General features: G+C 39.2%; 2 protein-coding genes across 2 annotated transcripts in view; one reads left to right on the top strand and one right to left on the bottom strand.

Annotated features, from left to right (window-relative positions):
- Positions 1 to 20,053, bottom strand: part of LOC131958622 (macrophage colony-stimulating factor 1 receptor-like) — a gene marked incomplete at its 3' end in the record, with an annotated part of 26,124 nt that extends 6,071 nt beyond the window's left edge. The window contains exons 1-14 of the mRNA XM_059323753.1: positions 19,752 to 20,053; positions 15,057 to 15,239; positions 14,245 to 14,363; positions 13,552 to 13,709; positions 9,842 to 9,986; positions 7,988 to 8,124; positions 6,496 to 6,605; positions 5,731 to 5,839; positions 4,666 to 4,794; positions 3,988 to 4,156; positions 3,596 to 3,738; positions 3,393 to 3,443; positions 2,616 to 2,738; positions 2,019 to 2,146 (exon numbers count right to left, since the gene is read on the bottom strand). Of these exons, the coding sequence (XP_059179736.1) occupies positions 2,019 to 2,146; positions 2,616 to 2,738; positions 3,393 to 3,443; positions 3,596 to 3,738; positions 3,988 to 4,156; positions 4,666 to 4,794; positions 5,731 to 5,839; positions 6,496 to 6,605; positions 7,988 to 8,124; positions 9,842 to 9,986; positions 13,552 to 13,709; positions 14,245 to 14,363; positions 15,057 to 15,233 (1,698 nt within the window). The remainder of the gene's footprint in view (positions 1 to 2,018; positions 2,147 to 2,615; positions 2,739 to 3,392; positions 3,444 to 3,595; positions 3,739 to 3,987; positions 4,157 to 4,665; positions 4,795 to 5,730; positions 5,840 to 6,495; positions 6,606 to 7,987; positions 8,125 to 9,841; positions 9,987 to 13,551; positions 13,710 to 14,244; positions 14,364 to 15,056; positions 15,240 to 19,751) is intronic.
- Positions 20,054 to 21,579: 1,526 nt separating this feature from the next.
- Positions 21,580 to 25,859, top strand: LOC131926831 (testis, prostate and placenta-expressed protein). Its single transcript, XM_059282478.1, has 5 exons — positions 21,580 to 21,637; positions 21,938 to 22,115; positions 24,409 to 24,585; positions 24,957 to 25,105; positions 25,573 to 25,859. The coding sequence occupies exons 2-5, from the start codon at positions 21,957 to 21,959 to the stop codon at positions 25,640 to 25,642; spliced, it is 555 nt and encodes a 184-aa protein (XP_059138461.1). The 5' UTR covers positions 21,580 to 21,637; positions 21,938 to 21,956; the 3' UTR covers positions 25,643 to 25,859.
- Positions 25,860 to 25,919: the final 60 nt, after the last annotated feature.

Raw genomic sequence — 25,919 nt, 5'->3', positions numbered from 1 at the left:
TCTACACAACATAGCATATCTACACTACGTAAACATCTACAAAACATAACATATCAACACTTCATAAACATCTACACAACATAACATATCAACACTTCTTAAACATCTACACAACATAACATATCAACACTACATACACATCTACACAACATAACATATCGACACTTCATAAACATCTACACAACATAACATATCAACACTACATACACATCTACACAACATAACATATTAACATTACATAAACATCTACACAACATAACACATTAACACTACATAAACATCTACACAATATAACATATCAACACTTCATAAACATCTACACAACATAACATATCAACACTTCATAAACATCTACACAACATAACATATCAACACTTCATAAACATCTACACAACATAACATATCAACACTACATACACATCTACACAACATAACATATCAACACTTCATAAACATCTACACAACATAACATATCAACACTACATACACATCTACACAACATAACACATTAACACTACATAAACATCTACACAATATAACATATCAACACAACATTAACATCTACACAACATAACATATCAACACAACATAAACATCTACACAACATAACATATCAACACTACATAAACATCTACACAACATAACATATCAACACTGTATACACATCTACACAACATAACACATATAGACAGCTTAAACATTTACACAATATCCAACATTTACACAATACACAACATCTATTCAGCTTACAAGATCTACACAATATCTAATATTTACACAATATGCAACATCCAGTCAGCATACAAAATTTACACAACATCCAACATTTACACAATATCTAACATTTACACAATATGCAACATCTAGTCAGCATACAACATCTACACAACATCCAACATTTACACAATATACAACATCTAGTCAGCATACAACATCTACACAACATCCAACATTTACACAATATGCAACATCTAGTCAGCATACAACATCTACACAACATCCAACATTTACACAATATGCAACATCTAGTCAGCATACAACATCTACACAACATCCAACATTTACACAATATGCAACATCTAGTCAGCATACAAAATCTACACAACAAGCCCAGGGTATAATAATAATCATTAATAATAACTATTGAATATTCAATGGTCATCCAAAAGAAAGCTTCCCTGAAAATTTCAGCGCGCTAGCTAACTGGGAAGTGCCAGAAATTTCGATCGCAAGATTGGATTGGAAAGACAAACACAGAAAGACACAGAGAAAGCAAGTTAAAGAAAACGTGGGAAAAAAGTTTAAAAAAACCCACGTTTTCTGATTGAACTAAAAAGTAGAAAATAAATACTATACATCTCAATAATGCAAGCGATCACTCTACTATAAGCGATGAAAAACGTGGGGCGCCGAAGTAAAAGTTATATTACTATTGATTAGATAATACTATTGACTTTTATTAGGGAGCTTGTAGAGAGTCAACAGTATTAGAAACTGTAAGAAAATCACGGCGCCCCACCATATCGTCTCCCCCAAACTGGCCACCAGTGGTAATAGTTACCTCCTGTAAGTTTAAAGTCGGTTCAAACTAAATTATCTGCCCCTAAGCCTGTCGCGACGTGGGATCGTTCGCTTCACTGCGCGCGGCAAGAGAGAGGCGAGCTACGCGTCGCTCGTTTTTTTTCTAATGGCTCGCAGAGGAGAATTATATATATAGATTATATAGCGGTCTAAAATGCTCAATAAAATGTTTCCATTGATCAATTTAGTAATAATAACAATTGAATATTCTATGGTCATCCAAAAGAAAGCTTCCCTGAAAATTTCAGCGCGCTAGCTAACTGGGAAGTGCCAGAAATTTCGATCGCAAGATTTGATTGGAAAAACAAACAAACAAACAGAGAAAGCAAGTTAAAGAAAATGTGGGAAAATGGCCACACTGGCCCATTCTATCCAAAACAAATGCTTCGATAATCTCTCAAACTTCACTCAAAGGTATCACAACTAAGTCTCATTACTTTCTTCTTGGTCCTGTATCTGTAGTAGTAGGCGACGCCACCAAACACGAGGACAAGGACCAAGACAGCTCCGGCACCAAGACCGATGCCTTGCCCGATCCTCACTTGTAGTTCCTCGTAGTCCAGGGCTGGTCAGAGGTAAGTTTGGAAACATGGATTGGATTAAAATAATGACGACCTGATTTGGATTAAAATGGTTTGGGTAAAATACTACGTGGGTTTGATATTTGAAAGTGTTTGGCTCAAAAGATGGATTGGATTAAAATAATGACGAACTGATTTGGATTAAAATAGTTTGGGTAAAATAATACGTGGTTTTGATATTTGAAAGTGATTGGACTTATATAACTTGCTTTGGTTATGGATTTACATAATTATAGTTTGGATAAAACGTTTAATTAAGTAGTTTCGATTAGAACTTAGTGTTTTAAGTTAGATTTAAACATAGGTTTTATTTTCATTAAATTCATTGGGTTAAATTAAAAGCGTTTTGAATTCATATTTAAAGGGTATGTGTTATTAACTAAATTCGTCGGTTTAATATTGTTAAATTGGTTTGTGTTGTGTTTCTGCATCAGCCAATCAAAAGATACCGACCTTGACACGACCTTTTGTCCGAGTTCAAAGCACGACCTTCTGGACACTCACAGGTGTAACTTCCGTTCAGATTCTTACACAGGTAGTCGCAGATGTCGTTGAACTCCTTGCACTCGTTGATGTCTGCAAGAAGAATCTGTTCCGTTAGGTATTCGTGGGCGTTCTTCAGGAATTTGTGGAAATACTAGAGGACTTTGTGGCAACACTGCATGAATAGGTGTTGGTGGTCTTTCAACAAATTGTGGAAATACCACTACAGGAGTTTGTGGTTGTATTATACGAATGAGTGGTCGTATTTGTGGTCGTTTTTCATCGAAGTTTGATCGCTCTCAAGATATTTGTGGAAATACTACATGAATTGGTGGTTGTATTATAGGAATGTGTGGTCGTTCTACAAGATTTTATGTCGCACCATTACAAGAATCGATGGTCATATTTTAGGAATACATGCTCGTTCAACGAGAATTTATATGTTTGCAATTCAGGTATCAGTTGTCGATCTACTCTACTAATATGTGTTCGGTTTATTTTAGGGTCAGGCGTATTTTTAGGGTGACGTGTTTAGGGTCAGAGTGTAACTCTTATGGCCGGTTTTAAGAACAAAATTACTCTAATAATTATGCTTATGTAATGTGACAGGATAACAGTTTCAGATCAAATCTCTGTTATTTTATAACTAGTTAACTTAAATGATATTTTATACCAAAAAAAAAAAGTTTGCATGATTGTTTTGATTTTTAGCATAGATGAAACAAAAAGAACTTTATTTCTACTGACCTTTACATTCTATCCCGCCAATCATTGGCGTGTACCCGCTGTCACAGAACTCTGGAGAAAATAATTTACATTCAAATAGATTAAAATAATAAAGAAAAAATCTAGAATAGAAATAACAGTGTGAATCCTTATAGGACACTTGAAACTTGATCCATAAAACTTAGTTTTATGGATAAAAAAGTGTTATGGAACAAATCCTCTACCAATCTCAACAAAATCGTAAGATTCCCCTAGTTCGTTGGTACTGCTGCACTGGTAGATGCCTATGTCTGATTGGTTAATGTTGAAGATGGTCAGGATCATCAGGTGCCCATTGATGTCATCGCGTACCGAAATCTGGTACTTCCTGTCAAAAATGTGAATAAACCAATGAACATACATTTAGTTTTGTGGTTATTTTTAACTAACAATTTCTTCAGTTTTAACAATAAAAGAGTTTTGAGAGGTGTGAAGAGGTTAGGGGTGATGAGACGGGGTATGAATATGGCGGCGTTGCTTTATCCGGAAAAATAAGTATCAGAGTGGCAGAGAGACGGTTATCCAAAGGATAACACGGGTCGTCTAGTATATTATAAAAGTTTTAAAATAGACTCACCCGGGCTGTGCAGCGATTGTCGTGAACTTGTGAGCGTTGGAATGGTCAAGTGCAAACCTCCAGGAATATTCCGAGGGTGGCGGAAATGACGTCACCTGACAGACGATCTGCTGTGAGGTGTTTAGGTTGGTGTAGAACCGATTGATAGGTGACTCGACATCAGGTAGACCTGTCATGTATAGGGGGGGGGGAGGAGTCGTATTAATGGGTGATATTTTTTAGTGAAGGATGGCAATGCGAATCATTGCAATATGGCAAGATATTAGTAGTATACATTTGTACCGGGAATATCACGATGTTTATCTACTGGTTATATACTGATTTTGAGCTATTATAACCATCCCGATGTTTTAACCACTATAAACATTATTTTTTACTACTGTAAACATCATGAAGTTTAACTACTGTAAACATCATGTTTAATTACTGTGAACATCACGATTTTTAACTACTGTGAACATCATGATGTTTAACTACTGTTAACATCTTGATGTTTAACAACGGTAAAACATAATGATGTTTATTTACTTTAAACATCACGATGTTAACTACTGTGAACATCATGATGTTTAACTACTGTTAACATCACGATGTTTAACTACTGTGAAAATCATGATGTTTAACCACTGTAAACATCATGATGTTTAACAACTGTGAACATCCAGATGATTTACCCACCCGTGACTTGAAGACGGACGGTCGAGGTGAAGTTGGACCCATCGACCGACATCTGACAGGTCAGCTCCCCGTCCCAGGAGAAGTCCACGTGGTTGATGACCAGAACAAACATGGCGGATGTGGAGTCGCCTGGAGAAAACCAAAACGAGGCTTAGACAACCTTGGCTCTCACTCAGTGGTTTATCATCACGTCATCTCTAAACAACGAGAGGATGCCATAAGGTAAGGCAGCTTGGTTCGAAGAGGTGTTTTTTACGAAATTTTTTTTCTCTCAGTGATGGGGTGGGGGAAGAGCTTGCAACACGAGGATCGGGGGGGGGGGGGGGTGGGGGATTGCTTGAAATTAAAGGAATTGGACACTGTTTACAGATAATATTTCCTAATTAAATTCGTTATGTTTTCTCTTTCGCCCAGGGGGAGGGGGGCAGTGGAGGTACTCCGGAGAGGGGCAGAGCCCCACCCCACTTCCCCTCCGAAAAGATGCCTTAAAATAAATCTGTGGAGTCTACTTACAGTTTTTCTAAATTTAAATACGCACGCTCTAAGGGAGGTAATAAAATATTTAAAATGCGGATTTTAAAAATATTTTTTATCTCCCTTGCTACTGTTGGATTACAGTTAAACGTAATAGATTCTTAGCTCAGCAGTTATTGACGTCTTTTAGAGTATTAAAAAGTAATGATGTGTTGGATGTTGTACGAATGTTTCAGATCTGAAATTATGTTTTTTTTCTGGTTACAATTAGGCTAACACAAACAGTTATTTCGAGTTATTTGTAATGCAATGATTATGTGTTATCAAGTATTGATTCTCAGCTGGCCTGAAAACATCTGCACATAAAAACAATTTTTTTTTAAACTAACCCCATCCCTATCAACTGTTACTGTTTTAGTGTATTTAAATATTGTAAGAAATTAATAGTTTTAAGTCGGCTGGTTATATATCATTTAAATTGAATAAATGGGAATTTTAAGGTTTGTTTTTTTGCTTTAGTATTGTTAATTTTTCAGACTACAATTTAAAAAAAAAACATTGGTATTGGAGTATAGAAAGAGGTGCCATTACCCTCAGAGATGTTGAACGACAGGTAGGTTCTGACACTCTGTGTGGAGCTGTTGGCTATCGTCATGTTCTGCTGACCAGTCCTCAGTGTCCAGAAAAAACTGTACTTTTCCTGTAAGATCAAATTGTTTTTTTTTTAAATCGATGATCGATCCGGCGAACAGGATTATTGATTGGTGAGGAGGGCTCGGGTGAAGAGGGCACAATGAGGATACACGAGCACACAGCAGGACAATCAATGCTCTCTCATAAACATGTATACACGTGCAGACACGGCTTGTCGTGAGCACTAGAGTGGTGGAGAGGAGTTTAAATTGGACACAGTCAAACAGTTTAGGCGCCATTGTTGGAAATTATAGATATATGAATAAATATACATTGTATTTGTATATATATATATATATATATATATATATATATATATATATATGTGTGTGTGTATGTATATATATATATATATATATATATATATATATATATATATATATATATATATATATATATATAATATATATATATATATGTATATATATATATATATATATATATATATATATATATATATATATGTATATATATATATATATATATATATATTTTTTTTTTTTTTTTTTAATTTATTTATTTATTTATTTATGCCTATCGCACCCTCATACATACATATGCTTGTGTGTGTGTGTGATTACGTATGTGATTGTGTAGTTGTGTATGTCCACACCATCGTCCAACCCATGAGCACATAAGCTGCTGACCCACTGACCCACTGACCTTGGGTATGGAAGCATTCAGGTTAGCTGCCAGACACCTGACCAGCTTCATGTCGTTGACCCTCAGCTTGACCACATCTGTGTCTTCTTCGATCCTGACGAAAGTGTCGTCTGTTGTGGATAAAAGGTTGATTTAGACAATGTCAACGTCAAGTTCAGTGTCGCTTGACTTTACTCAAGTGAGTAATTTAGACACGATCATGTGACAGATTTAGTAAAACTTGACTTAGGCCAGTGTCATGTGACCAATATAATTTAGAACGAGTGGTCTTTGTCCACGTAGATTAAGGCCATAGCCGTATCGGACCCGAGGTAGAATTGAACTAGGTTTTCTGCTCAGAACAACACTTTTCTTAACAGCTAAATTGCTTTTTATTAAAACCATCATAAGGACCTAACCTACCCAAAATCATTTTAGTTAAAATTAATTCGCATCACAAAATTACACATTATATATACATATATTGCCAGAGGCATAGCTAGGGGAGGGGGGCGGCCGCCCCGGGCGCTGACCTTAAGGGGGCGCCAAAATGAGTAGACAAATTAATTTGAAAGCTCATTTTAAGCTGAAGTATCGAATTATACACTGTCAAAGCTACGAAAAAAACTACTACAAGGCGTCACACACTGGTTTAACAACTTTGTGACACCGAAAAAGAAATAGTTTCAGGGGGGGGGGGGGCTTTTTCACAGACAGGAATAGCTATATATAGAAATAGGGGGGGGGGGGGGCGCAAAATTAATAGTCCGCCCCGGGCGCCGGATTAGGTCGCTACGCCTCTGTATATTGCAATAAGATAAAGTAAAGAAATAATTTTAAAAATATTTTATCTTATTGAACTCGATTCTACAAAACACGATCCGTATGGATTATTTTATTGTATTCCAATACTGAGCAATTATTGATATTTGTTTATAACTAGCTCTGCATACCTAGCCAGGGTGTTCAATTGATTTTTTTTTTTGATGAGGTGACTAGTCGATAAAAGTTCCGTCTTTTAAATATCGAACTAATACATCAAATATTTAAACCAGTTCGGTCATGTCTTTTCCCAAATGTTCATCCTTAGTCTTCTTCGGTATTGGTGGTGTTGGGTGTGTTGGTGTTGTTAGATGTGGTGGTGGCGTTGGAGGTGTTGGTGGTGTTGGCGGTGTTGGCGGTATGTCTTGTGCTGAGTATTCACCATTTCCCTAATACCCATCCCTGAATTTTATCTTAATAGTTAGGATATTCAGCTGTTCTTTACTAAGCATTATACCTACCACAGAAGTCACCCGTATATTCTCCAGTTAACCCCATACCTACCAGACCCCCAATAGTTCTCCAGTTAACTTCATACCTACCATATCCCAACTATTCCTCAGTTAACCCCATACCTACCATTACTCAACTGTTCCCCAGTTAACCCTATACCTACCAGACACCCAACTATTCCCCACTTAACCGTATACCTACCATATCCCAATAATTCCCCGGTTAACCCCATACCTACCATTGACGAGGAACTCGAAGCTGTCTCTCCCAAAAGGGTTAACCACAGTACACCTGTACTTGCCGACATAGCTGGAGTTAAAGGCGGGGATCAGGTAGTTGGTGCTCCATACAATCTGGTTCCAGTCACTCGGGGCCCTGGGGCGGGGCGAGGTGGGTGGCACAAAAATGTATTAACATATTTTTAAAAAGTGCATTAATAATAACAGCTTACAAGGTAAATCAAAAAAAATCTAGCCTACAAAGTTCACGACAAATAAAAATTTTAAAAAATATTTTAAAATACGAAAACTTTAAACTATTTTCCCACGTTTTCTTTAACTTGCTTTCGTCTCTGTTTGTTTGTCTTTCCAATCAAATCTTGCGATCGAAATTTCTGGCACTTCCCAGTTAGCTAGCGCGCTGAAATTTTCAGGGAAGCTTTGTTTTGGATGACATTAGAATATTCAATTGTTATTATTACTAAATTGATCCATGGAAACATTTTATTGAGCACTTTAGACCGCTATATAATCTATATATATAATTCTCCTCTGCGAGCCATTAGAAAACAAGCTGCAAGCGCCTCCTTACAGTCCCCTCTCTTTCTCTCTATCACTATCACTACCACCCTACCCCACCCCCACATGGTCTGCTGAGCTGTGGTCACGTTAATGTTTACAAACCGTACAGCCAGGTTTAGTGACGGCTATTAGGGGCAGATAATTTAGTTTGAACCGACTTTAAACTTACAGGAGGTAACTAAGAGGAGGCTGCTTTCACGGGGGGGGGGGGGGGGTGTAGGGTCGGGGTTAGGGGAAAGGAGGGGGGTTAGTGTTTTAAAGCAAATATTTTCAGTGGCAGCATTGTTACTGTCGAATTCACAAATTATGAATTACTGAAAAGTAGAAAATAAATCAACTAAATAGCGGCGTATGATACGCCGCGGGTCGGCTTGTTGTAGTAAAAACGTGGGGAAAAAGGGACATAACCCAGTTACTGTAATTTGTGTACAAACAACCGTAACAACTGGTGGCCAGTATGGGGGAGACGATATGGTCGAGTGGTTGGGCAAACGATTGCTATCCCACTCGAGACGGGTTCAAATCTATGTGTTCTAGTCAGTAACGTATTCACACAACGTGTTTTTACGAGTTGTCTTTTTACGAGTTGTCTTTTTACGAGTTGTCTTCGTTTACCCAAAAAAAAAGTGAAAAGATAAAATCGATAGCAAGATTATAATGCAAACAAACAGACAAAGACTAAAAAGTAGAAAATAATAGTCATTAAAAAAGTTTTTAAAAACCCACGTTTTCTGATTGAACTAAAAAGTAGAAAATAAATGCTATACATCACAATAATGCAAGCGATCACTCTACTATAAGCGATGAAAAACGTGGGGCGCCGTGATTTTCTTACAGTTTCTAATACTGTTGACTCTCTACAAGCTCCCTAATAAAAGTCAATAGTATTATCTAATCAATAGTAATATAACTTTTACTTCGGCGCCCCACGTTTTTCATCGCTTATAGTAGAGTGATCGCTTGCATTCATTATTGTGATGTATAGCATTTATTTTCTACTTTTTAGTTCAATCAGAAAACGTGGGTTTTTTAAAACTTTTTTAATGATTATTATTAATTAAAACATTTTCTTTAAACAACTGTAACATATATATTAATATATATATATATATATATATATATATATATATATATATATATATATATATATATATATATATATATATATATATATATAAACATACATAAATTTGAATTTATCAACAAATTATCTTGTTAACAATATGTGTAAACTGTATACACTACGTTTGTTTGATTGGGTCTAAATGAACGGGCTGACAGATACAACTTACATGCGTGCGTCCTGTACTGTCTGACCACTGGGCAGTGTCCAGGATGACATAGACGGGGGAGGGGAGGATTCGAACACACAGCATGTCCGTGCTGGGAACTTGGACAGGTGCTGGACGGTCGCGTCTTTGATGATCCTTGGGGGGCCTGGGGGTGGGGAGATGAGAGAAATTTGTTGGGGGGGGGGGGGGATGAGAGAAATTAGGTGATACTTGGGGGCCTGGGGGTGGGCAGATGAGAGAAATTTTTTTAGGGGGGGGGTGAGCAAAGTTTGGTTATACGTGGGGGCCTGGGGGTGGGGAGATGAGAGAATTTGTTGGGGGGGGGGGAGATGAAAGAAATTAGGTGATACATGGGGGCCTGGGGTGGGGAGATGAGAGAATTTGTTTGGAGGGGGGGGGGAGATGATAGAAATTTGGTGATAAGTGGGGAGGGGGACTGGTGTGGGGGGGGGGGGTGTTGGCTAGATGTGAGAATTTTGGTAAGTGAAGGTGGGGGGGGGGGTTGAGAGAAGATGAGGGAATTTTAAGACAGTACTGATATTAGACACTTGTGTTATAGGGGATTATAAACCAGACTTTTGTGTAAGATAGGATAGGTAGACGTAGATTTTATAAACAATGTATAACATAGATATTAGCGTCATGGAGAAATTATAAGATAGACATCGTTATATTAGATTCTTTAAGTGAATATAGAAGGAATCAGTTTTTAGATACACCGATCTAATTTGTAAGACCGACACTGAGCTATCACACTGAGGCTATCAGGGAGTGCAAATGGCGTGGGACAGACATGTCCGCTTAGTAGAGCAAAAGTGCAACGTATTACTCAGACAGTAGATAGGGCGTTGTCTCAGTCAGATTATCAGGCGACAAAAAGCTAGATACGATAGTCACGTGATCGACACAAGTGTGTAGTTCGGGGTTACAATTTCGTGAAGCGTGCTATCGATCCTTTGTGTCACAATGTTCAGTCAGTGCTGACCAGAGTCATAAGTTTTAAACTGCTGACACTGTCACACATACTCGACTCCGCTGATTGCGTTTCTGTCTGTCGCCTAGCTGAGCCGCACCTTGATTCAGGGCAGGTATTTGCTACTGTTAGCTCGGCTAAAACATCTTCCAGGCATCTCTTCGGTGGGGCAGAGCCCCCCCCCCCCACCGAAAAAAGTCTACCGTCCCCCCCCCCCTCCCCGAACGAGATGGATTTTATATAGTAAACATACACTTTTACTAGTGTCCGCCCCCCCCCCAAATGTTGACCGCCCCCCCCCCCCGAAAATATCAAGTGCCCTCCCCCCCCCCCCCCCCGCCCCCGGAGAAAAAAGTCTGGAAGAAACACTGCTAATTATTATAGTGAGGGGGGGATGAATGATAGAGACCCTCTCAAATAACATCTGGAAAATTAAGCGCCTTTTTCCACCTCTCTTATACAAATAAAACCAGAACGAACAACGTTTTAATAAGGGAGGAGGTTATGATAATGCGGCAGGTACTTGCTCAAAACACAGCGTGATAAAAATCCTGAAAAGTAGATGATCGTCACCTGGGAAATGTGAATTATTTCACACTTGAATTAACGAATCCAAAAATAACCCCACTAGTAATCCACATAATCCTGTTGCTTGCATCTTCCCCAGACTAATAGATTTGATTACATTTTATTAACGACAGAATTTATCTCTTACTCGGTAACCTTTCCCTGGCATATAATGTTCACCCTCCTCATTCACAACTGTCCGAAAACTAGGCTACCTTTAATCGTAGCCTAAAGCGAATACACTTTAATATTTCTCAGGTAAATATAAAAGAGAAAAAAAAAAGATATTTATATTTCAATTTCAATTTAGTTTAAATTTTGACTTGTGAACCCACTTCACCATCATTGAGATCAATACATAACAGATTTAAGATTAACTGGTATTTATAACATTACATGTAGGCCTACCACAGGAATTGAGTGTGTAATGTTATTGTTTTAAAATAAGAGAAGCACTCTTAGATCTGGTGTAACAAATACGATCTTTGTTTGATAATTTTAAATGTATTTTTGTCAGTGCATCTTTAGAACCGGTTTAATTTATAAAATAACCGAATGTAGAGCACTAAATTTAGACACCGAGTGTCTTAATAACTAGAAAACGCAAAATAAGTACAAAGAATTTGAAAATATAAATGTGATTATGAGTTAACATTATTGAAAACAGTTCGCAGATTTTTGTTATTACACTTTGTCTCATAAATCAGGAAACTGTATCAAAGAAGTTAACAGAAATTAAACTATTGAATTTTATAGAATTTGATCGAAATTGAGTTTTGAAATTCAATAGCAATCGATCGATATATAACAGTTAAATTGTGCACAACTTTATAGCAATCGAACTATAAATTAAAAGTTGTAACGAACTGAAGGTATAGGATGGTGAATGCAACAGGGCCCGTTTAAAAAATAAACAAGAGTTTATGGTGGTTTTTGTTTTAAGTTGGAAAAAGGTTTGGCAGAGGCCAAAGAATTTTTAATCGACCAAGAGTGAGAAGAACTTAAATTTAGGAGGAGACACTTTGGGATGAGACAGGGGGGGGGATACAGTTTGGGATAAGACAGTTTGGGATGAGACACTTTGGGATGAGACAGTTAGGAGGGGATACAGTTTGGGATAAGACAGTTTGGGATGAGACACTTTGGGATGAGACACTTTGGAGGGGGGAATACAGTTTGGGATAAGACAGTTTGGGATGAGACACTTTGGGATGAGACAGTTAGGGGGGATACAGTTTGGGATAAGACAGTTTGGGATGAGCCACTTTGGGATGAGACAGTTTGGAGGGGGGGAATACAGTTTGGGATAAGACAGTTTGAGATGAGACAGTTTGGGATGAGACAGTTTGGAGGGGGGGGAATACAGTTTGGGATAAGACAGTTTGAGATGAGACAGTTTGGGATGAGACAGTTTGGGATGAGACAGTTTGGGGGGATACAGTTTGGGATATGACAGTTTGGGATGAGACAGTTTGGGGGGATACAGTTTGGGATAAGACAGTTTGGGATGAGACAGTTTGGGATGAGACAGTTTGGGATGAGACAGTTTGGGATGAGACAGTTTGGGATGAGACAGTTTGGGAGGAGACAGTTTGGGATGAGACAGTTGGGGATGAGACAGTTTGGGATAAGACAGTTTGGGATGAGACAGTTTGGGATGAGACAGTTTGGGATGAGACAGTTTGGGATGAGACAGTTTGGGGGTATACAGTTTGGGGGGAGACACTTTGGGATGAGACAGTTTGGGATGAGACAGTTTGGGATAAGACAGTTTTGGGGGGGATACAGTTTGGGATAAGACAGTTTGGGATAAGACAGTTTGGGATAAGACAGTTTGGGATAAGACAGTTTTGGGGGGGGGGTACAGTTTGGGATAAGACAGTTTTGGGGGAGGCGGGATACAGTTTGGGATAAGACAGTTTGGGATAAGACAGTTTTGGGGGAGGGGGATACAGTTTGGGATAAGACAGTTTGGGATAAGACCGTTTTTTTATGGGGGGGGGGGGATACAGTTTGGGTTGAGACAGTTTCGTAGGAGCCAGTTTGGGAGAAAAAAGTGTGGAGGAAAATAGTTTGTGAGCATGTGGGACAAATTAGAATGAAGCGTGTAAGTGTGTGTGTTGAGGTGGGGGCGAGGATTGTGCAAGTAGGAGTAAGAAAAAAACCTCACCTATTATCTTCAGCAACACGACGTTGCCCCTGAACACGCCTCTGTCGCCAACCCCGCACTGATATTCTCCATAGTCCTCAAAGGTCACGTTGTGTAGGGTCAAGGTCACCTTCCGGTAATCGGCCTGGAGTTCAGCAGAGCTTGTAACCTGCTCCCCTCTGTCGATTAGCACAACACCATGTCACCATTAAAGGTGATACCACACCATGAAACACCATAACAAAGGTGAACCAAAACACATTATTTAGTTCAAATATGAATAAACACCATCCAGTGGCGTAGCTAGAATTTTTTGGCCCCTATGCAAAAAGTGTTAGTGGGCCCCTCAGAGGTGTAGCGAACCTTCCCGGCGACCGGGACAAACTTTCGATTTGCACCCCCCCCTCCCCCTCAGACTTTCGATTTGCCCCCCCCCCCCCTCAAACTTTTGATTTGCACCCCCCCCCTCCCCCCCGCCCTCAGACTTTCGATATGCACTGCCCCCCCCCCCCCCTCAAACTTTCGATTTGCACCCCCCTCATACTTTCGAAAAAGGGCCCCTATTTGCCTTGGGCCCCTATGCCTTGCTTACGCTAGCTTTACGGTAGCTACGCCACTGACACCATCCAAAAAATTACAAAATTGAGTTCAAATGTGAAACAACATCATAAATCAACAAAACTAAAAGTTTGGGTAAAGATTAGCCCAACTCACCCCATGACTGAGGTCAAGCCGCCAGTGATGTTGACTGTGGCCACGACTTGCTCGGTGTAGTGACCTTCTTTGATCGTGGGTTTGAATCCAGACAGGTGAATCAGATTAAAGTCGTAGTTCTTTAATGAGAAATATCAAACAAATCGGGTAGTCAAAATAATAGAAATATTGGTAACTTGTAACATTAGGAAGATAAATTTTACTGTTTAATTTTAGAACGGGATCGCTAAACTGATGATAAGGTTAATTAATTTTTTTTCTAAACTTTACTTTATTTATTTGGGGGGGGGGGGGGGGGAGTTGAAGGCTGACACTTGAAAGGTGGGGTTTGAACTAGGGGCGTTTGGAGAAGCTCTAGCCTAGGATGAAGTTTTAGGCTCTTGTCGACTGAATGTACGGCAGGCTATTTACTACTTCGGAACGGGGAGCCTTGGTGGTCCATTGGTAGAGTAATTGATTACTAGCACAGCGTTTATCCAGTCCGTATTAATACCTGATTCAAGTTGTTGAGGGTAAAGATGGCGATGGTAAAGATGTGCTAAGAAGATCAACCCTTAAAAACAGATTCACTCTACTTCATCTGCACCATCGAACTTTCAGTGTACGTGCCGGTCTAAAAGGGGGGACTTGTATTTAAATACACATTACTGAACTAGAAAATTATCAAGATTTGGAAAAATCTACATTTTTAAAATGGTGTTAATGGTCGCTTGCTCTTATTATTAAATGGTTTTCTGCCCGGGGCGGGCCTACCACCGCACCCCCGAGTAACGCCATCAGTTGGACAGCTAATGTGTCAACGTTCAGATTACCATTGCGTAATTGTCCATGTCGTCGTCATCGTCCCCGGTCTGGTTCTGGAACTGGTAGGCGCAGACGAACGTGACGTCATCACCCACGTGAACCGAACTGTCCGAGAGGGCAGTGGTGAGGTCGGCGTTGCCATGGTTACACAGTAGACTCAGCAGGGCGAGGAGCGTGACGAACATCGTAGCCTGGAAAATAAAGTGGCCAGATATATTTTTTTAGGGTGATGCTAAAGTCACGAACTCAACGTTAAACATCCACACGCGCGGTCAAAGTCTGTTGCAGGTCGCATTGTCGGTCTTAGTGCGGGCTTATTTAAAATCAAGCCATTAGGGCGATATGGCGGTTGCATCAAAACCAAAGTAATTACATAATTAACAATTAATTAAATGCTCACAGCATCGTGAGGATAATATGATGAAATAAAATGAAAACTGCTGACGCCATTTAGGTTTATTTTTAGCCTGGTTTGTCATCAGGTCAAATACGTCAAAATGTCATGTGATGCGTGTAGTGAATGACGAAGTAAAGAGTATAGCGTAGGGGGGGGTGGGGGAATTAACGAATCATGACGTACTAATTATCTAGGATAAAACGTTAATAGTAGGCACGTATTTATTTATGCACTAGAAAGAAGATAATAGGAAGGATTTTCTTTTATTAACATTTTGTGTTAACTTAATTTTCATTCACTATACAGAGTATAGAGGAAGTATTGTAATCGTGCACAAAAATCACATGAAATGTTGGCAGTTTTCATAGTTTTACACCTCAGAACTTTATCATATTCGGAGCATAGGGGACTTATTTTAATCGGGCAAAAATAATAAATGCAGATTTATAAAATTTTCAGCGTTCTATGCGTAATCTAGTCGGGAAAACTGGGCTTTGCAATTCTGTCCGTATGTCTGTGTGTGTTTGTGTGTGTGTGTGTATGTCTGTGTGTATGTCTGTGTGTATGTCTGTGAACACTTGAGTACCGTTACAGCTAGGTTGATGAAGTTTCATATACAAGTATTATATAAAAATTTTATATCTTTGTAAACTTTCAAACGATTTCCATAACCGGAAATAGAGTTTTGAGCTATTTTTGTTTTCAATTTCTGTGATAAATGCATACGAGTTCGTTTTTTGTGTGTCTTTTTAAATTTTATTTTGTTAGTTACCGAAATACTAAAAACATCAATTTCATCCAATCTTGAGCAAAGTTCAATAATATTCAAATATTTATAACAATAATCCTTTTAATAACATCGTGCATGATTTTAAAACATCAATGAGCTTTTAGTTTAGATTAGTTTAGACCAGGGGTCGGCAACCTGCGGCTCGCGAGCCGCATGCGGCTCTTTTGATATCAAGATGCGGCTCTCCAGCTCCTTGAACAAATACTAACAATCTTAATTAAAAAAATATATTTGGAATGAAAAAAAAACGTTAGTGGCTCTTTAAAACCAGGGAAATTTTTGAAAATTGTAACTTTTGGCTCTTCCGCTTCAAAAGGTTGCCGACCCCTGGTTTAGAATAATTTTATAACACTCCTATGCTTGTTTCTGTGAATAAGCAGTGGTAACTGGTGGCCTTTTTAATTGTATAAAAAATAAGTACAAAACAATAAAGTGTTTGTTGCCAGGTGTATTAAAATATTTATTTGTAATATCATAAACTGCAAATTATTTTGACAAAATAATTATGACACATTTTTTTTTACTTTTAAAATGAGTAGTATTTAAAACCATCTATTTTTATTTCAGCTCAAATTTTATTGTGTTAATCAATTATATAGTTATTAAAAGTTGCCGCCCTTAACGTATTAATTAAGCTTTACGATACCATGGAATTAATAAACTGCTATTGCTATTATTCATCAAGTTCTGCTTATTAATTATCTCATCAATAATCTGTTCCTCTCTGTCTTCGTAATCGTTTAGTTGGGGAGTAGGAGTCATGCTGACTCTGTAGTCAAGAGTGACTCCAGAGTTTTATTCATTGGTATAGACCAGGGGTCGGCAACCTGCGGCCCGCGATGTCCTTTCATCCGGCCCGCGGAGATCTTTTTGTTCACGGAAAAAAACGTTTGTTGGTGATGGCTGAGGAACTTTGCTCAGAAAAATCAAAGACATGCCTGGAAGAAACTGGCCCCCGAAATGAAATTTGATAGTTAATGCGGCCCTCGGACTGAAAAGTTTGGAGACCCCTGGCATAGACGTTCGGCCTTCGTCCGGCCTAGTGGGATGATTTCTATTGAAAATGTATGTTCTATGGGCGGCTCAGGAAAAAAAAAACATTTAATATTTCAGATTGTATTCGTATTATACGGGGAAACCTCAACGCCGACGTCCATGGGGTAATTTTGTTTTAATGAACACGTAGCTGCAGCTAGTAGGGTAATTTAGATTTTAATCAGTCAACAGCTAATTTTCCTGAATCGGCATGAGATAAGTCCAGCATTTCTTGACCGACACCAATCACAGTGCAAGAAAATAATTTTAGTGAAAAGAAAATTCTACTTGGAATGAAAATATGGTACCTGTTGTTTTTAAAACAAAAGTGTTTGTATACTTTTTCTAAACACTAAAACGCAGAAAACAAAAGTATAACAACTTTATGGATTTAAAAAAATAAACTATTAAATTCAGTAAAAAAAGAAAATACATTTCCTTTCAGCAGCGTAGCGAGGGGGGGGGGGGGCATATGTCCCCGGGCGCCGACCTTAGGGGGCGCCAAAATGGGTTGGAAAGATAAATTGAAAGGTTGAGGGTGGTGTAAATCGAAAGTTTGAGGGGGGGGTGCAAATCGAAAGTTTGAGTGGGGGGTGCAAATCGAAATCTCGAGGGGAGGGGGTGCAAATCGAAAAGTGTGTCCCCGGGCGCCGGGAAGGGTCGCTACGCCTCTGTTTCCTTTATCCTAACAGTTAAAACGTGGGTCACTAAAATCCTAAAGTGCTTTGAACAATTTTCTTGAGCAACACTTTGAATATTTACAGCTAACGAAAAAATGTAAAAAGCTTGCTGTGTGTATATTCATTTAAATGAAGATGTAGCCTACTTGGTTTTAAAACATATGTTGTATCCTATCAAAACACCGTTGGTCTAGTGACAGTGTATATTTTATCCTTAAGTATATTAAAAATATGTAAATTTCAGGTGTAATTGCATAACAATTTCATTATCAAGGCATAAAATGTATGCGCAAAAGGGCAGTGACTGGACATTTTGTTGTGGGGCCAAGTTGTTGTAAAGGGACATTTGTTGTGGAGGGACATTTGTTGTGGAGGGACATTTGTTGTGGAGGGACATTTGTTGTGGAGGGACATTTGTTGTGGAGGGACATTTGTTGTGGAGGGACATTTGTTGTGGAGGGACATTTGTTGTGGAGGGACATTTGTTGTGGAGGGACATTTGTTGTGGAGGGACATTGTGTATAATCATTTTTTGTACTACACTATTTTTTAAATGCTTCTTTTTCATTCCCGGCAAATATTCATGGAAGTCTTTAGTGCCTACGGGTTAAACGCGCTAGCATGAGGATTATCTAGTTAGCTATTTCTTTATAAATCGTCTGTTACGCGCTAACCTCCACAACCAAATAACAAACTTAATGTTACATGCTGGGCCATGTAACATTGGGCCCTCTGTTAAAGTCACAAGCTAGATTCGAATCAAAAGCAGCAATATCTTCACACAGTGTCTGAATACAACGATCACAAGACTACTGGAACTATGGGCTACAAATAGCTACATAATGGATGTTTCAAAACAAGTGTCGCATGCGTGAGAATGTGTGTACTGATGTATATATATATATATATATATATATATATATATATATATATATATATATATATATATATATATATATATATATATATATATATATATATATATATATATATATATATATATATATATATATATATATATATATATATATATATATATATATATATACATATACATATACATATATATATATATATATATATATATATATATATATATATATATATATATATATATGTATATGTGTGTGTATGTGTGTGTATGTGTGTGTATAAGCGTTTGTGTAAGTGTATGCAATTGTTTGTGTGTGCTTATGCAGAACCATGTTGTATAGCAGTTATACAGTGTTTCTTAAACAAAACTTTTGAGGGTTTTTTTTTATTTTTGATGGGTATTCAGTTCAATTTGCGCTACGAATTCTGATAAACCGCATGACGAATTCAAGTACTCAAGGCCGAATCTAACGTCTTCACTGTCCGCCTGAGGCCCGCAAGACTCAAGACGATTAGCCCTGGACTAGAAGAAGAACACTAACACTTCTCACGGCGACCAATGAAATATTTAAAACCTGCTCATGCGATCACGTGACTCCAAAGTACAAGACTATCGATGTTTTAGAAGCGATCACCGTCAAATCCCGATATTGTTAATGATTTATTGATTTTAAAATGGTGTTTGTCGGAGGAATTTCCTGTTATACCGTAGACAGGAAAATGGTAACATAATATACGTTACAACTAATACAAAAAATTGTCAGAAAATCTGACCTAACTTTAACCCTAACCAAAGGAATTCGATGTCTTAGATTTAAAAATAAAATAAATTCCGATTTGCATTATTATTTTTATTTTGATAGGCCTATAGGCACTTTTTTGTTTAAAGCAGTTACATATTTTTAAATAAAAGATTTAAGGATATTACCTAGACCATCCACTTTTGTTATCCACTTTAAATATCCACAAAGTATGCTTCGTTTTATCCACATATGAAATCCACCAAATTTTAATAAAATATACCATCACTCTAAATCGGCACTCTGTGTCACATTTTTAAGCTCAGCCAACTTAAGGCGCCATATTCCAGCGACCTAGGTACATTTCAACACACAACACACTCGTACACCACGGCCCGCTGTTTTATTTAATTCATGACACGGGCCATTGAACATGTGTATGCAACTAGGTCAATCGGAACTTCGCCGTGACCGCTACAGGAAAAACTTAACTGCGTTAAAAAGTTAGGTAACCGCACGAGTGACATACCGTTACATGTTAAAAGTTATCCCCCAGTTTTTTGGTCCTTTTTTTTTTCTCATGCAGGCCTAGATAAAATAAATTTTAGATTAACGCAATTTTTTTTCAAACAGGCCTAGATAAAATACACATTAGGTTAACGCAAATTTTGTTCATGCAGGCCTACATAAAATAAATTTTAGATTAATGCATTTGTTTTTTTTTCAAACAGGCCTAGATAAAATACACATTAGGTGAACGCAATTTTTTTTTTCATGCAGGCCTAGATAAAATATACTTTAGATTAATGCAATTTTTTTTCGTTGACTACTTCAAACAAGCTGAAGCTTCTATTGACATAAGCCTCTAAGATATGTGACATACGACATGTGATTAAATAGTCTGACACACCTTAGTCGAAAACACCGAAACGGGGCTGTTGAAAGTGTATTCAAATTGAAAATTTTGGCTGATTAGATGATAAAAGACAAGCCTTAGAATAAAGTTAATACAACATACAAGAGAGAGGTGTTGTTCTTTTTAATAACATTTCCGATAAAATAAATTTAGTTTTATCTATTCATATTTTGTGGGGAAAAAAACAAAGTTACCTCCCCTCTACAAATACATTTTAGCGCTAGTGAGTAATAGGCCGAGATGTGTTGACACTGACATGCTGCATTAAATAGGTAAACACACTGAGGGGAAAGGATACACATTCAGACGCCAATTAAAATATCCAAATTTCAAAATTAATGCTGAAAATAACAGGATTGTAGTGTCGATGTATAAGGCGGCAGGCGCCAACAGAATGTGTGTAATGATGGGAGATAATAAAGCACACAAACAGTTAGAACATGGTGTTTAGTAAATTTAAAGTTTCGGGCTGATCCGGTATCTCCTCGCTTAGAAAGAAAGGCCACATCAACTCTTAACTATGGCAGTGGCGTAGCTACCGTAAAGCTAGCGTAAGCAAGGCATAGGGGCCCAAGGCAAATAGTTAGAGGGGGGGGGAGTGCAAATCGAAAGTCTGAGGGGGGGGGTGCAAATCGAAAGTTTGTCCCCGGTCGCCGGGAAGGGTCGCTACGCCTCTGAGGGGCCCACTAACACTTTTTGCATAGGGGCCCAAAAATCCTAGCTACGCCACTGAACTATGGACTATGTTCCCCCAATCCAGTGGCGTAGGCAGGGGGGGTTAGGGGGGGTCATAACCCGCCCATAGACCCCTCGGTATATATAAAAAGTATAAGGGGGGGGTGCAAATCGAAAGTTTGAGGGGGGGGTGCAAATCGAAAGTTTGAGGGGAGGGGGGTGCAAATCAAAAGTTTGAGGGGGGGTGCAAATCGAAAGTTTGTCCCCGGGTAAAAATTGGACCCCCCCCCCCCCCCCCCCCTTGAGACGATCCTGGCTACGCCACTGCCCCAATCTGTGCTACACCTTGTCAAGTGAACGGATCTTCCCGTTTCTGCACCTTGCTGCACTTTGTTCTGCAGATTTCTATTTTAAAGCATTATTCTCACAGACATGGTAAGATAAAAGACCAAGTCCCTTTGTTCGCCTTGCTGTCATCCGTCTGTAAGTCTTTGTCCTTTAGCCACTGTTCTATATTTTCTAGGCAGCCCACTGAAAAAGTGTGTTTAGACGAACTACTAACTCGACAAATGCGTAACATGACTGTATGATAATGATTTTGGAGGATGAGTGGATGTTTTAATAAATGGATGTTGTCCACGATTTGATTAAGCCTTGTAGATTTAATCTCGATTGTTCTAGCTAAGGTACTTGTAGTTGTCACAACTACGGTAGGTTATATGTTTGTTTAGTACCGCAACCCTAGAACTAACCTTTTCTCCATTCCTGATCCCACCCTCGAAGGTAGTCCACCAGACAACAAATGGCTTACTGTATCTCTCAAGATGGCCGCCCCCTGAGGGTCGTTACTCCGGACAACGCCTACCACCACCCCACGAAGCGCAGGGTCAGGCTGGCCTCGGTCAAGACAACCTTGTTCCACCCCAACCTGCCCACCCTACGTCACATTGAGAGGGATAATGTGAGTACCTGGGTTAGGTGAGGGTTAGGTTAGGTCGGGGACATGACATCACCCCAACCTGCCAACCTTACGTCACATTGAGAGGGATAATGTAAGTACCTGGGTTAGGTGAGGGTTAGGTGAGGGTTAGGTGAGGGTTAGGTGAGGGTTAGGTGAGGGTTAGGTGAGTGTTAGGTGAGGGTTAGGTGAGGGTTAGGTGAGGGTTAGGTAAGGGTTAGGTGAGTGTTAGGTGAGGGTTAGGTGAGGGTTAGGTGAGGGTTAGGTGAGGGTTAGGTGAGGGTTAGGTGAGTGTTAGGTGAGGGTTAGGTGAGGGTTAGGTGAGTGTTAGGTGAGGGTTAGGTGAGGGTTGGGTGAGGGTTAGGTGAGGGTTAGGTGAGGGTTAGGTGAGAGTTAGGTGAGGGTTAGGTGAGGGTTAGGTGAGAGTTAGGTGAGGGTTAGGTGAGGGTTAGGTGAGGGTTATGTGAGGGTTAGGTTAGGTTAGGTGAGAGTTAGGTGAGGGTTAGGTGAGTGTTAGGTGAGGGTTAGGTGAGGGTTAGGTGAGGGTTAGGTGAGGGTTAGGTGAGGGTTAGGTGAGGGTTAGGTGAGGGTTAGGTGAGGGTTAGGTGAGGGTTAGGTGAGGGTTAGGTGAGGGTTAGGTGAGGGTTAGGTGAGGGTTAGGTTAGGGTTGGGTGAGGGTTAGGTGAGAGTTAGGTGAGGGTTAGGTGAGAGTTAGGTGAGGGTTAGGTGAGAGTTAGGTGAGGGTTAGGTGAGAGTTAGTTCGGGGATATAACATCACCACACCTGCATCAGCAGAAGAAGGATGACCTAACGATCCGTTGGGCAGATGAAGTAGGGTTCATATGTTTCTTGACCTCGGCATATAAAGGGATAATGTGGTCAGCACTATGCTCAGCTGTCTTTACTTCCCCTAACGTGAGTTAGGTACCCATCAGAGTTGGGTGGACTCAAAGACGTTCCACTAACTTGAACCTGGATTCGAACTCAAAACTATCGGGTTAGCAGTCTAGCGCTCCATCGCTAGCTCACGCCGTCCGATATCAGAAGAGTCGAGTCGGTTACTAAACCGAAAAGTCAAGAGTTCGAACCCTCGGGCAGATGAGGCTCGTTAGCTGGGGACAGCCACTCTTCTAGGAGAGACAACTCCAAAATCAAACAACTGCTACCTTGTAGTTTGTTCTTGGTTGGACAAAGGCTATGGAAGCAAATCCAAAAAAAGAAAAGCAGGCTGAAATCGGAGTCAATGGCCTCAATGAATGGCGCATAACCGGTTGACACGTATCCTTAATTGTGAAGGAGGGGTGGTCGAGTCTGCAAAAGCTCATGTTTGTTTAAATTCGAAAAAAAAGTCTCGAGTTCGAAACTTCTGGCAAATAAGGCTCGATCCCTTCCAATACTAAAAATTAAAAACGAAGAAGAAGAGAAGAAGTATTAGTTGTAAATGTCCATCATACATTATATCAGTTATATGTTGTATTAGTTTAACATAAAGCCCAACGTACACCATCGTTCATAACATCCTCACACCATTACCAGGAGATGTGTTAGTCAAGCATCAATCATCATACATAACGTCCAACATTCATCATCACACATAACATCTAACATCCATCATCCATCTCACACATAACGTCCAACATTCATCTTCATACACTACATCCAACATCCATCATCCTACATAACATCTAACATCCATCATCACTCAACATATCCAACATCACACATAACATCCATCATCACTCAACATATCCAACATCACACATAACATCTATCATCACACATAACATCCATCATCACACATCCATCAGCACACATAACATCCAACATCTATCATCACACATAACATCCAACATCCACCAACACACATAGCATCCATCATCACACATAGAATCTATAATCACACATAACATCCATCATCAAACATATCCAACATCACACATAACATCCATCATCACTCAACATATCCAACATCACACATAACATCTATCATCACACATAACATCCATCATCACACATCCATCAGCACACATAACATCCAACATCTATCATCACACATAACATCCAACATCCACCAACACACATAGCATCCATCATCACACATAGAATCTATAATCACACATAACATCCATCATCACACATAGCATCCGTCATCACACATAACATCCGACATCACACATAACATCCGTCATCACACATAACATCCGTCATCACACATAACATCCGACATCACACATCCATCAGCACACATAACGTCCAACATCCATCATTAAACATAACATCCAACATCCACCATCAGAAGATGTGCAAGTTGCCAGACGAGCATTGCCAGACGACGACTTGCTGCACGGAGAGAGACTTCACCTACACACAGGTGAACCCCCTGATTAGCCCAACCCTCACCCTGCACTCTCTGGAACTGACCAAGACAGGTGAGAAGATCAGGGACCAGTACTCGCACTGGAAGAACATTCAGGTAACAGGGACGCTATATAAGAACATAGTTTACGTGGGCCTACGAACAGAGGCGTAGCTAGGGGAGGGCGGGTGGGGCGTCGAACGGGGTAGACAAAAAATAAAATATAAAGCTTTTTTTGAGCTGCATTACTAAATTATAGTCTCAAACGTCAACAAAAAAAAATAGTCCAACATTACATGAGGAATTTTTCTAATTTAAAACGTATTTAGTTAATATATAATACGTTACAAGCAAATTGTGAAATTGGGCATTTTACGCATTGGGTCGTATAAATGCAGCACATATAATCGTCTGACTAGAAAAACACTTGTATGTTGTTTGCCCAAGATACGTTAACCGGCTATACTGACAGGTGTGTTATTTCACAGGACACCGTGTACGAGTGGGCACATTTTGATGCCCAGGACCTCCTGAAGATGACCCGGAGACCGCCCAGTTTTGACGCCACGAACGTTGAACCCTACCGTCTGGACGGTGTCATGGTCAGGTGGTCCAAGCCAAAGATGCGAGACTGGAGGTGAGTGGTCATTTCGTTGGACATTTTGGTAAGGTGGGTGGACATTTTGTGGACATTTTGGGGACGTTGGTGGACATTTCGTGGACATTTTGGGGAGGTGGGTGGTCATTTCGTTGGACAATCTGGTGAGGTGGATAGACATTTCGTGGACATTTTGTGGACTTTTTGGGGAGCAGTATGGACATTTGGTGGACATTTTGGGGAGGTGGGTGGTCATTTCGTTGGACATTCTGGTGAGGTGGGTGGACATTTCGTTAACATTTTGGAGAGGTGGATGGACATTATTCGTTATTCGAACCATTGAGGGATGGAAGGTGGACATTGCATGGACATTGGAGGAGTTTTGGAAAATTTGCTTTGACATTTATGTGGAAATGGACATTGTATTTACATCTTAGTGGTTCTAAAGAAAAGAAATACTTTTAACAGTTGTATGACTTCAATGAAGTGTGTTTTTTTTCTTCAAGGTGGAACTATATACCAGGAAAAAACGAAACAAAACTTGTTCTTCCTGAAATCCATGACTATCAACATTAAAGATATAGATACAAGATGGGCTTTTTTAGATTTTAGATATTTAGATATTTGAACGCTTTCATTTTTTAAAACATCAAAATGTTATTTTTAAGGCGAAATTCATCCCCGATGTCTTAGTCAATGGTCTAGCTAAAATAAACGTATGTTTAATAAAACAATCAGTAGCTGAAGTCGAAAAATGTGTTTTTCTTATCTTTCTATGGTTTTACTGTCCAATACCTGTCTGTTTCTGTCAAATGTAAATTATTTTTTACCAACTTTACAATCGTTTGTGTTT

Source organism: Physella acuta, unplaced genomic scaffold, assembly GCF_028476545.2.
Source record: "Physella acuta isolate Inbredline_101_S28 unplaced genomic scaffold, ASM2847654v3 ptg001346l, whole genome shotgun sequence".
NCBI classification, from domain to species: domain Eukaryota; kingdom Metazoa; phylum Mollusca; class Gastropoda; family Physidae; genus Physella; species Physella acuta.
Note: the sequence above shows the minus strand (reverse complement) of the source record. Positions and strands in the feature narration are given on the sequence as shown.